Source organism: Amblyomma maculatum, chromosome 1 (genome assembly GCF_055883805.1).
Source record: "Amblyomma maculatum isolate TAMU_Amacu chromosome 1, ASM5588380v1, whole genome shotgun sequence".
In the NCBI taxonomy this organism is placed as follows: domain Eukaryota; kingdom Metazoa; phylum Arthropoda; class Arachnida; order Ixodida; family Ixodidae; genus Amblyomma; species Amblyomma maculatum.
In genome coordinates this window covers 258,621,953-258,634,659 of record NC_139344.1, presented here as the reverse complement: position 1 = coordinate 258,634,659, position 12,707 = coordinate 258,621,953, and the positions used below count along the sequence as shown (strand labels likewise).

At 43.4% G+C, this 12,707-nt stretch overlaps 2 protein-coding genes across 2 annotated transcripts in view; both read right to left on the bottom strand.

The window, feature by feature from the left end:
* The window catches only part of LOC146206321 (dynactin subunit 1-like), a 49,563-nt gene extending 47,671 nt beyond the window's left edge, over positions 1-1,892 (bottom strand). The window contains exon 1 of the mRNA XM_084590975.1: positions 1,718-1,892. The gene's annotated coding sequence lies outside the window, so the exon portion shown is untranslated. The remainder of the gene's footprint in view (positions 1-1,717) is intronic.
* A 2,008-nt stretch (positions 1,893-3,900) lies between these two features.
* LOC146206320 (endoplasmic reticulum-Golgi intermediate compartment protein 1-like) lies at positions 3,901-10,481 on the bottom strand. The gene is made up of 9 exons (XM_084590973.1): positions 10,300-10,481; positions 9,676-9,810; positions 9,516-9,604; positions 9,338-9,456; positions 8,932-9,033; positions 8,792-8,852; positions 8,568-8,668; positions 8,368-8,490; positions 3,901-4,990 (listed from the first exon to the last, which is right to left on the bottom strand). Exons 1-9 carry the CDS (start codon positions 10,317-10,319, stop codon positions 4,883-4,885), a joined length of 858 nt encoding a protein of 285 aa, XP_084447099.1. The 5' UTR covers positions 10,320-10,481; the 3' UTR covers positions 3,901-4,882.
* Between the last annotated feature and the right edge of the window lie 2,226 nt (positions 10,482-12,707).

Below are 12,707 nucleotides of genomic sequence, written 5' to 3'. Positions count from 1 at the left end.
AATCTGTCCATTTCTCGCTTGACGATATCCAGTTTACCTTGCGTCATAGATCTTACATTCCATGTTGCTATGTGATATATCTCCTTGCAACATCGGACTTTCCGGTCGCTTCCCGACACATCCACAACTGAGCGTCCTTTTGGCTTTAGCCCAGCCGCTTCATTCGTCCTGGAGCTACTAGGAATCGCCCTTTGTTCATCCCCAGTAACATGTGGGACGCCTTCCAACCTGGGGGGCTCATCTTCCGGCGCCATATCGATAATGGTATTGTGACTGGCCATAGGGTTTTCTTGGCAGGAAATACTGGAGTGGGTTGCCATTACCTTCTCCAGTGAATCACATTTTGTCAGAACTCTCTGCCGTGACCTGTCTATCTTGGCTGGCCCTACACAGCAGAGCTCACGACTTCATCGAGTTTCGCAAGCCCCTCCGCCACGACAAGGCAGTGATCCATGAAGGGGTGCATAGTACATAGGCATCTTTTTTGTACTTTGCCTCCATCGAAGTGTATTTGTTGAGGTTGGGAATAAAACCTGTAACCGTATGATCAATCGCCAACATCCCAACCATCGAAGCCCCATGATGGGATGCTTAGATTTTGGTTGGATACTTAAGGCTAACACGAAGAAGAATGCCTTTAATGCTTTAGTAGAATGATCATAGATGAGGGGCATATATCATTCCTTCACATAGCAGTAGTTATACTGAGACCTAAGAACATCAGTGCCAATATCAAGCATGCTTGCCCCTCTGCTGTCTGCCGTGGGTTAACTTCCCAACAAAGCCAAAGCACATAGCATATGTTGCAACACTTTATGCACAATATCATAAACTATGCCTCACCTTCAGGCACAACAAATAACTCCTTGATTCTAGTAAAACCTGAACTTCATATAACACAATAGTTATATACTTTGCCTGAACGTCCTCCATAGAGGCTGACCTTAAATATTTGCACTAAATAACACGCAAGCACGCAGAAACCTTAAACTTTCTTGTGGCTGTTGCATTGTTGGTTTAATGCCCAAGTTTTAGTAACCGAAACTGTCTATAAACTCCCAGTAACGCACCCTGGTTTCGTGGCTCAGTTTTGTTACTCCTGGTGAGCTTCAATTTTATTTCTTTTTTTTTTAACTGACAAGTACCAACATTTTTACTGAGTCATCTGTTGTCGCGACTTTAAATCAATTAGTAGAATCAATCCCAACTTTGCAGATTTAGATAAAAATCACCAGATAAGCCTTATCACAGTAACAGAAAAGACCACTTCCCACACACAGTTCGTCAGCGACTCCTAGCAGTCAGCAGCATCTACATAGTCGCGCCGCTAAGTCACCAAAGGCGCACCACGGTAACCTACCATAAACAGTATTCACATACGTGAGCATACACGCACTGACCGGCTGTCATCCCGACCTGCTTTCGCGAAAGAGGTTCAAAATGGAAAGCGAATCATGCGCTTCTCGCTACACAGCTCGCACGAAATATATACAGCGACATCGTTTTCCTTTCTCTTAGCTGAAACGTTACACCTCGAGCATGTGATCAAGATGTGAACAAATATCTGTAGGCAGGCAAACAAAACACCCACAGGACGCAAATAATGCATGCAGCTATCGTGACACTGTGCGCTGCATGACTCACACGAAACGTCAGTAGGTATTCGTTACGGCGTATAAAAAAAAACCGTTTTGCACATCTTCAGGGCATTAAATACCTGCGGGTTTTCGAAAGGCAGTCAGCACATCTGGCGAATAAAGCGTATTTCCATTCCACACCAACCGAAAGCTGTCATTGTCAGTGCTTTGCTGGTGCTTTGCGCTTTGCCAGCCACGAAGACGTGAACGAAGCCACTAGCCACTACAAGGTACCACCTGGCCAGGCCTGGCACTACTGCTACTGACATGATGCGGTTGTTGGGGTGCAGAAGCATGTTTTAACTTTTTTTTTTTTTTTTTTAGGGTAATCAATGTTTCTAGATTGATACAACTATAACATGGCGAGATCAGACAAGGCAGATAGACTCGACGTAGGTAAAGCAAAGCTAGTAAATGATTGAAACGGATAATAACAGAGCACACTGTTCCGTTCTAATTGCAGTCACAGCTTCTCTATTGGACATAAACATTATTTGTACATAAAGTTATTCTGGAGCCTTCCACCAAGGTCTATGTACATGCTTCCACTACGAAACATTTTTCGCTTTCTTATTTTACTCCCACCCCCTTCCCTCATGGCAGCTTATGCATGGGCTTATGGAGCGGTTGAGGCGTCGAGATGGTTGAGACGTCCACTAAAACGCTAAAATCGTTTTTTTTTTTTTTTTTTTTTTTTTTTTTAATCAGCGCACTTCTGAGTGGCGGAGAAGTTTAGAACAAGTTCGGTTCAGACACGTGCCGGTGACAAACTGTTGGCTCTGAACGAGTTTTCCTCGCCGTCTGTTCCCGCTTTACAGCCCCGCGCTAGAGAACTACCCGCGCATAACACCTCGGCTGTACAGTGAAGCCTGGCTGGCCCGGCTCTGCTCAACAGAAATAGTTATACGCCAAATATTGTAAAATTTTACTTCGTAATCAACCGCGTCTGCAATGCCCAGTTAGCCTCCCGAAGTTCTTTTTTTTCTCCCTTCCTTCTTAGGCTTGTAATCCGATAATTTGGCTGAATATGATGGTTTTCATGTAGCACTATGTTGGCAGTTTGTTACCTGTGCGAGGTTTATCTAAATTCGTAAACTATGTACATGCATGAAGACATAACGGAGCACAGTTTCGTTCTAATTGAAGTCACAGCTTGTCTATTGGACATAAACATTATTTGTCCATAAAAGGGGTAGAGTCTACCACAAGCTTGAAATAGCACTGCTGCCAGTTTCTGTAAGGCAACATGTGAAAATTGTTACATGATTAAGTGTCAGTAGTACATATGAATGAGCGCTGGTTAGCCAACACGCTACATTTTTTTCCAATGACCTGGAACTTACCAGAACTCGCCAAGAGCCGAATTATACACAACAATCACATCCCTAAACCTGTCACAAGACTGTCAGTTAGCCCACACTCCTATTGGTCGGCAAGTCCACCGGTCAGAATAGACCACTAGGAGCGAGAAAAGCTTGTTGGCTCTTAATTAACGCAACTATTAGGCTGGCATGGAAGCTTTCACAGCATTTCCTTGAGGTTTACCTGAAGAGTAGTATTGTTACAGCTGAACCCATGTTTTACGCCCAACGATAGCCAATTAGACCAACTACAAAACCTCACCTCAACATCGTTAATTGTCGCAGTGGTGGGTGAAGAGCAGCAGCACCAGCTTTCCCTGTAGGTAATATTCAACTCTGGGAAAAAGAACACGTAGCTATGGATCTACCTTTACGGCTATGAGCTCAGCTACATATCACTGGATATCACCAGACAAACATGCTCAGCTACATATCACTGGATATCACCAGACAAACATGCACTTCAGATACATTCACGGATGGGTTTTGCTTTACACTAAACAGATTATGATAACTGGGCTAAGTATCTGCCGCCATCTTCAGCAACATTTATTCAAATTTAAGAGAAATATCTGCCGTCATCTTCAGCAACACTTATTCAAATTTAAGAGAAATATTTACCTACTACAAGTACATGGTGCGCACAGCACACACCTTCCTCTCACCGACGGCATCGCATTGGCCTGCACAAGCAACAGGGGACAATGCATTTTTGCGTACACCTTTCGTGAAGAAGGAATGTACTGGCATGAAAAATGGTACCTGGCAAAGCTAACCAGCAGGTTATCTGCCTGTGAAATTGCAGGTGTAGACTGCTTGCTGGCTAATGAAGAATATGTGCTATAATCAGTAGAAAATGAATGCTTGGCATAATAAGTCTACTTTCACTGCAGTCAACAAGATGAACTTTCAAAAGTGAATTTATTTGCATCACACAGAAAAAAACTTAAATTATAAATGCCTTGCACAGAGAAAGCACAGAATGCCATTTAACAACACACAAAATGTTCTGCTACTCAAGCACGGTCAAACTTAAAGCTCAGCCATTAAATCTAATAAGGTGGCAAAACCCAATCCTAAAAGTGAGTCCCTTATGTATTGAGCTTCCAGTGCATGACCATGTCCCACCATTCACTCCATTTTGGAAGCTAAATGCATAAGACAACTAAAAAATAAGACATCATAGCCTCAATACTGAAAATACACATAAAAAAGACCTTGCCCTAAATAACTAAATAATGACAACATGAAATAAGACAAGCATTTGCACTGTGAGCAATTTTAGTACAAAAACCTCGAAAGTACATATGCACATACATACAAAGATGCTTTAACAATGAAAGGAAAAGCTTCAGTCATGGAAACTTGCACACAAAATGACTTGTTCCCTGCTCTGGTTTCCATAATAAGCAACTAATGCATAGAATGAGCAGTGGGGTTGTATTCTTGTGCTTGGAGATAAAACAACAAAAACACGGTCTCTCTAGTCAGCCAGAAAGGACCAGATTCACACTCCATCGAAGCTTCACTGGGGAGCTCTCTTGCATGTTGCATAGCCCACCACCGAGTCAAACCAGAGCCTTGTCACAACAACTGCAAACCAGCCCCTGGCACTGGGCTGGCTGCCCATCACATCAGTCTTGCACCGTGGTGAGTTCTTGCACCCTGCAAGGCAAAGGAAATCTCACGGGCCACTGCAGCACCGAGTCACATGACGCAGTGCCCAAGGAAAATTCAGAGAATGTTCCACACCATTTCAAGGCCCTGCAGTCATCTGTCATGCAAGTTCTGCTCTTACACACCCCTACAGAGCACAAGTGAGTAGCAGAGCGCAAGCAGCAACAGAAGACCGCAGAGCAATGGAGGCATTGTCCAGGCCTGCCTCTAGCTTAGCTTGCCCATTTCAAACTTCCTGAAGACTTCGGAGGCTGTGAAAATCAGGGAGTCCACGATGCCTGCCACGGTGAATGTGCCACCAACAATGGCACAGACCTGTCCACAACAAAGAGCAGCAAGTGTTACAAGCAATTCACACTTCACAGGCTCTCATCCGGGCCCTTCAGACAGAAATCAAAGTGTTTCAGGTCAAATATGAATTCGCACTTTGGTGACCTACAAAACTGAAGACTGTCGACAGGTTGAATTAAAGGCAGAAACCATTACTAGCTGTACTTAAACTTGATCACCAAGCATACAGCCAGCATCCCGTTTATGTACAGTAGTAGAGCAATGCACAGCAGACAATAAAATTGACAGCAGCTAACAGCCTTCAGGCCACTTGGCTTGTGGATTTACCCAGCTCAATTTTTGCGCGTCACATTATTTGCAGAACACTGTGCCACTTGAGCCCTCTGCAAAGGCGTTGTGTTTACTAGGCATTACACTACGATATCCAGCAATGGTTTATAAGCAGCATGCATCATCCAGACACAAATAAATATATGTCAAAGCTCATAAATATACCCCAGTGAAAGGATAACCACTTTTGACTGTCAACTACCATCTTGCACCATGTAAATCCAACTGAGAAGCTCGAAACGGACTTAACCTTAAGATGCCTCAGCCCTGACAATTGGCCCTTTATAATGGTTGTTACTTTGTAATCAGCAAACTAAAAACAAAAATAAATTTTGTAGTTTTCTCAAATAGCAAGAAAATTAAAGAGAAACCCCACAAGAAAATGGGAGAAACATTCAAGTAATGCAAAAGATACTATATATGATGGCACAAAAAGGCCAGTTGAGAAGATAGCACAACAACAAGAAAAAGAGAGCAAGCCAGAAGAAAAGAAAAGAAAAAAAAGGGAGAAGCTTTCCAACCCTGCTGGTACACAGACTATTATAAGCAGGAAACCATGGTGTGTTTGCACCTGCCCTCTGCAGGGCACCTAAGCATATGATGGATGGGGTTGTCAAAAGTGCAGTAATGCCATGGCCTGCAGGCTGCCCTAGCAAGATAGCTGTGGCATATAGGTCTCAGCCAGAAAAAAAGACACCAATAGGTACCGGCACCACATCCAAGTGGCTGCTACCAATTGGTATCAGCAAATTTTGGTAGCAGCCACTATCAGCCACACAGACAGTTGAAATGGACTGCTGAGTGTTGCTGTGTTGATTCCTTCATCTGCTGCAAGCAGCAATTTCTGTTCGTATGTTTTTGCAGACTTCTTTTCCTCTAACATCCAATTACAACCACATGCTTTAGGAAGGACGAGTGGAAAAAAACTCATTTATGCAGTTTTAGACTGTTATTGACATTCCAAATTCAGGGCATGAGAAAGCCTGATAACAAATGACTATCTCAACTTAAGATGATTTTGTATTTTCTCCCACAGGCATGCAATGTCACTGAAAGTGCAGCAGCACATGTGTGAAACCATAAGTATAAAAAAAACTGTCTCCATAAATGGGCAGTGTGTCATAAAAACATGAACTGAAAAAAATGACTTGAAAGATATGAGAAACTAACTTCGTTCAGTGGCCTTTTTTCTTCAATTATAAACACTTGCTGACTAGGCAGGACCTTCTTCAATGTGACACTGTTGAATGACAATTTCTTGCAGCTTCTTTTGCATATTTTGTGGTTTTTCAAGTGAGGCACGACTTAGTGCATGCATGAAAACAAGCTGAACAGCAAATTGAGCAGTGCAGGAAGCAAACACCACCTGATATTTCTGCTTATCACTGACTTAGTTTCGTTTTGCCTAACAATTATGAGTCACAAGACCATGCTTCTAATGCAGGTCTCCCAAAATGCCCCAACAGGCCAGAAAGAGAAAAAAATGAATTGCAAGACACTAGCCTGCCACTGTATTACAGGTTGGAAAAGTTTTTATGGAATACCTGAAACACTTTGGTCGCCACATTCACAGGGAAACACTTAATTTTATGTATTTCAACAGCATAGATCATGACCAAATATGGAAAACATGTTCCTTATTAGTTTATGAACCCTGTATAACCAAGGTCCAGAAATCATTATTTTTGACCACAATCAATCTTTTTTTCTTTTTTGCCCTTAAATATGAAACAAAGCATACCTGAAACTTTAAAACTATTTCTGCTTGTTTTTTAACATTTCACTGCTTGCACTGAAAAAGTAACAATATTGAACCACGAAACTAAAGTGCAGTTCTAAGGCATTTCATGGATCATTTCAGACTTTTGCTTTTTTAATGCTTGAAACATGGAGCTGAAATTTCAATGGCAGTAATGCACAGAAAGACAACAACTGTTGGAGTTTCAGTTTTTATGTAAAAAGGAGTAGAATAGAAAAGCTCACTGTAACCTTGTACTGCAGAAAATATTCGAGCCATATACTACATAGAAATGAATTTCTTTGCATGGGAAAATAAATATTCCTAAGCAAACAGCTAACTTCCACTTTAATTTTGCAAAAGTATTTCCCAGTTCTAGTACAATAACACAGCTAGAGTGCACTCTAATACAGCTAGAGTGCACTCTAACACAGCTTAGCATGCACCCCACAGACTTAATAATGAATCCATACGAAAAAGTTCCCTGGAGCTTACAATTTCTTTTCCTGACTTGCAAGCTCCCTTGACCACACACATTAATCTCTAGTAGCAATCCCTTCATCTCGTAAGGGTGAAATTGCCAATTAGCATTCACCCAAGTGCAGCCACACAGCTAAAAGAGAATGCTATACAGCTTTCACAGAAATTTCACAGCAAAAGAATAATTTGTTCTCTTCCATGATATTTCCCAGAGTTTCTGTGAAAGCTGAACAGCTTTCCTTTGCAGCTGTACGGCTGCACTTGGATGGATGTTAAAAAGTAATTATTCCCCTATTACAAGTCCCACCATCTTGGGGAATTGCCTTAAACAATGGACTCTTCATCTGATGCTCTGAGACAAGCCTATCCACTTTTACAAATAATTTGAGCTGTTACACCTACACTGAAAAACTATACTGTTAGGAGAGGACAAAAATGCCTAAATACGAAGGATTCTTGCAACTTATGAGTTATTTCTCTTACAAGAGAATTTCAACAGAATCATCATTTCAATAAAAGTATAGGGATAACTGTAAAACGCTTCCCATCTGAAATGTGGTTTAATATTTAACAAGTACAGCATTAAACATATGAAACACAAATTCTGCACACTGAGAGAACAAAATATTACTGCCATCATATAAACCTCAGCTTTTCTTAAAGAAGAAAAAAAGTTCTGTCCAGAAGAGAACATGACACCAGCCTGCTAGATGGATCCACCTTCACTGAACGGTCAGCATACAGGTACTCAGACAAGAAGGGATCCCACCAAGACAAATGCTTCCCATGCATGTCTCCTCGCACCTGCCCTATCACATCCCTCCAGAGACTACGGGCTTCACAAATCACTCACCGAAGTAAGGAAGCTGTACAGGGGCACGCCACGACGAGTATACTTGACTGTGATGGGAGTGAGGTCGTAGCGGAACCAGATGGCAGGCATGATGCGTCCCGTGTGCGAGATGGACACGTAGCTCTGAACGCAGAGAGGACAGAAGCTGAGCTACTCTCCCCACAGGCAAGAAGAGGTAAAGGAAAAGCTCCAGTACGTACCTTGTAAGCATATGTGTACTGGTAGGATTCTATTCGTTCGCCTCGAGACTTTTCATACACTGTGGGAACAATCTTCATGACATAGTCATGTGACTCAATTCCTACAGCAGGGAAAGAAATAAGCATAAAGTTGATGAGCAAAGACCTGCGCAGTCACGCAACTCCAGATTCATCCAGTGTGACCAGCTGACAAGCCAGTGCACCGTTCACGGGAAGCTGCTCACCATTGCCTCCGGACTTGTCCATTTCGTCAAGGGAGTTGAAGCTACCCTTTACCTCGTCAGTCTAAAGAATTCAACAAGAAGTTATGAAGACTGCGCCACAAGAAGACACAGAAAGGCAAGGCACATGGCTAAATACTCACCATTTTAACACCAAATGTAAGGTCATGAATAATGTGGGTCATATCAATCTTCTCTGGCTGTTTAGCAGCTGCATGAGTGGACACATGAAAGTTCCCCGGTACCTGAAAATGCCATTGAAACTTTTTCAGGACTGAAAATATGTAGGAGCATACACATGGTGCATAAGTGTCCGACAATAATCAGGTATGTCAGTGTTTTACAATTTGGGATCCTTCTCGATTTCCATTATAGCTTATCAAACATTAAGAAAGGCGTCATTTCAGAATAAGTAACTGTCACTAGAACATCGACTGTACCATTTCAATTTTTCTAGCAATGCTTCTAGCAGTAGTTGTGACATAAGTGATATGCCTAACAGTATCATTAATTGATTTCAAAACAGCAAAAACCTATATTTGTCCAAACCTTGTGTATGAAGAATTTTCCCTCAAACCGACAGCCGGAGCCCACAGGTGTCTTCTCAGTATTTTCCACAAAGCCAACTTCGTGACGTCCCATGTCATCCTGAATGTCGAGGCCCACAACTGGAAGTACGTTAATCGGTTACTGTTGTGCTCTTCAAACGCGGAGGCGACGCACGTACCGCTGCAGTCGAGCTTGAGGAGTGTGATATTGATGGACACTGGGATCTTTTCTGCACTGCTTGGATTGTCTACATATAGCTCACTGACCCTGCAAAAGTACAGCTGCATGAATCACCCATATCGCTCTCCGGCCGAACCGAAATCAGCGACAGAACTTACAACTCGGGCGACATGTACGAGATGAATTCGGACAGGAAGAGGATGGAGATGAAGAAACAGCTTAGGATGGATATCACAGCGCCAGTTACTGTAGGCTGGGTGAGGTCTTTTGGAATCTTGCGGTAGATATCAAACCTGCATCGATCATATTAATATATTGTGAGAAGCCTACAGGAATATCGGTTGTAATCGCTACATGCAGCGTCCGTAAGCGTGGGCCACTATGCTTGAAAGGCACCGGCATATTACGCGCCGCCAGCCTTTTTACCAGCGTACTTCGGAACAAGCGTGAAGATATGCGGTCCTGTGTCACTAAAGCGTGCATATGCGTACACGTAAGCAGCTGGGCGGAGGTACTCAAGGAGGCCGTAGCCGCCACGTTCCACTCGTGCCAGCGCAAGCACTCCGGCCTCAAACAAGCAGCTTTATTGACCACGGAAAATCATGCTGTGGTGGTGTGATCGGCGCCATATTAAACAAGGAGGCTGCAAAGCTCTCGATCACTCAAGCACGGCGCCCGGTGTGCTACGGTAATTGAAAGCATTGTTTTGCTCAAGTGGCCAAAATGCGGCATAGTATGATATATAAGCGTAAGAGGAGTGTCATTAGTGTTCGCATACATACCTTCTGACATCGAATGCCATGTTTTAAAAGCTGTAAAATCAAAGCGTGACCGGTAAGCAGCGAAGGTTCAATAGATATGCCGGTACCACATTCAACGCGGACAGCTGGCCACGAGCACTGTCAGCGACGGGGCGACGGCACACGAAGTCAAGGAGGCGCGGCGAGCGCGACTCCCACCGGTGCTGCCGGCCCGGTGCTGCCACTGCAGCCCTCACCCACGTGCCGGAGGCTGATTGGCTGCTCACACCATGCGCGATTGCCGGATGGCCGTTTCTCGGTTGGGTAAAATGTGTGTGTGATAACGACCATTCTCCGTTCTCAGCTCTAAAGCTGCATACTACATATTTCGAAGCAGCACTACATGCTCCTATGGCCTTTAGAAAGGCACCACCAGGGCGCCAGACCGGTCACTTTCGTTTTCAGGGCTGATCTAGATCACTTCTGGGCGCACTCCTCAACCGCAAAGAATGGAGGGAAGTCAAGAAAAGGGAGAGAAAGGAGCTGCCTGAATAATTTTACACTGGTATCGCAAGCATCGCAAGCACAGATTCTTTTTGTTTCGCCTCCATCGCAACGCGTCCGTGATTGTCGGGCGAGACTTTTTTGTTTTTATGCATCTGTATGTAGTGCACGCATGCTGGAGAACTTTTCATACATGAGCAAAAAAAAAAAAAAAATAGAAATGGTAAAATGTCAGCGCATTTGTGAGTGCGGCCGGCGAGACTGTGGGGACGCTGTAGTGGAGGGCGCCGAATAATTTTGACCACCCGATGTTCTTTAAGTATACTCGGTCGCCTTGCGAATCGACCGCCTCCATTCAAACGCACCCTCACCTAGGACCACCGCAAGTCACCGGACAGAGAGCGAGATAGAAAAAGTGTGTGTGTGTGTGTGTGTGTGTGTGTGTGTGTGTGTGTGTGTGTGTGTGTGTGTGTGTGTGTGTGTGTGTGTGTGTGTGTGTGTGTGTGTGTGTGTGTGTGTGTGTGTGTGTGTGTGTGTGTGTGTGTGTGTGTGTGTGTGTGTGTGTGTGTGTGTGTGTGTGTGTGTGTGTGTGTGTGTGTGTGTGTGTGTGTGTGTGTGTGTGTGTGTGTGTGTGTGTGTCACTGCACCCCGAGATGAAATATTAAAAACTACTGGAAAATATGAAAACTAGAAATTTTCGTAAGACTGAACAAATAGTGTGACTCGATCAATTGGTTCGAATTAACGGATCATGCGTAGGTATCGTTAAAGTGAGAGGTATTCCAAACGACTCTTTTTGAACACCATATATAACATATGGAGGAAGGTAAAACTTTCTTAATGATATATATAACTGCCAATGTATCAATACCGCGTCTAGTACACAGTGCATTTCGGTTTCTTTGTTTTTATTTTGTTCACTCAGTCTGGTTGACGTCAGATGATTTGCCAGTATTTTCTTTGCTTCCCGTTGGTCTTGTTCAATTTACGTCGTCGTACTGTAATCGCCCTTTGTTGCTGTTATTTTGTTGTTACTGCTTTGTAATTTTTTTTTAACTTTGTGCACTCCTGCCTTGACCGCCAAAGAGAAGTCGGCAGTATTTACGAAATAAATAACCCAGACAGCACACCAACTCCCAGGGACGTCCCGTTTAAATCTCTACCTCCCACATCCTAATAGGGTAATCCGCAGAACGTCCCTGCGAGCTCCCTTCTGGGCTATGTTCGAACCTCCAAAGAAAGATCTCAGTGGGACGTCCCATTTACTTGTCCTTTTATAAGGCCATGCTAATACATTCCAGGGCAGTTGTAAGGGATCATGCACCCTGTCGCAAGAAAGCAAGTGAACAAGAACCACACAAATTCGCTTGAAATGTCAAAAACAAAAGGCATCATCACTATAACTAGAAATTGGCGCCGTCTCTGCTACGATACTCAACAGTTGCTAACTAAATTTCAATTGTGCTTTTCCAAGAGTCTATGTTAGGTGGTTGCCACTGATTGTACATTGTGGTTTTTCAGAGCATATGAACACCGAATGTAAGCTCATAACTACATTAGCTGATGCATGGGAATTGGTTCCTTTGGAAAATATATAAAAGGCGGTGACGAAATATGCTGCATTACATGCAGCCTACCCTGATATGAGAGGTAACGTTCAATATGAATCGTGTTCGCAAAAGGGGCATATGCCAATTGCAACAGTTAGACGTGGCGCCCAACTATCACCGGGTACAACTTCGTGGCGCCCAACTAGCACGTGGCGCCCACCTTCTCCGAAGGACAGAAACCACCTTTAACTAATGGCTTTATTTTTATTGTTGACAAAGAAATGAAGTGGCTCAATTAACAGAATGTGGCATGGGACATTGGTTAACTGTACTGCTAACAAAATATATAACTATCCAAGGGATTATTGTATTGCCACCTGGTGTCCCCATGTTCTT

Bases quoted from the DNA above. Each gene is read 5' to 3' on its own strand.
- LOC146206320 (XM_084590973.1), bottom strand. From the start codon at position 10,319: ATGGCATTCGATGTCAGAAG. The intron at 8,853-8,931 runs GTGAGTATTTAG...TGAATTCTTTAG, and splicing joins TTACATTTGGTGTTAAAATG to ACTGACGAGGTAAAGGGTAG. The intron at 4,991-8,367 runs GTGAGTGATTTG...TGTTGTGGACAG, and splicing joins TGTACAGCTTCCTTACTTCG to GTCTGTGCCATTGTTGGTGG.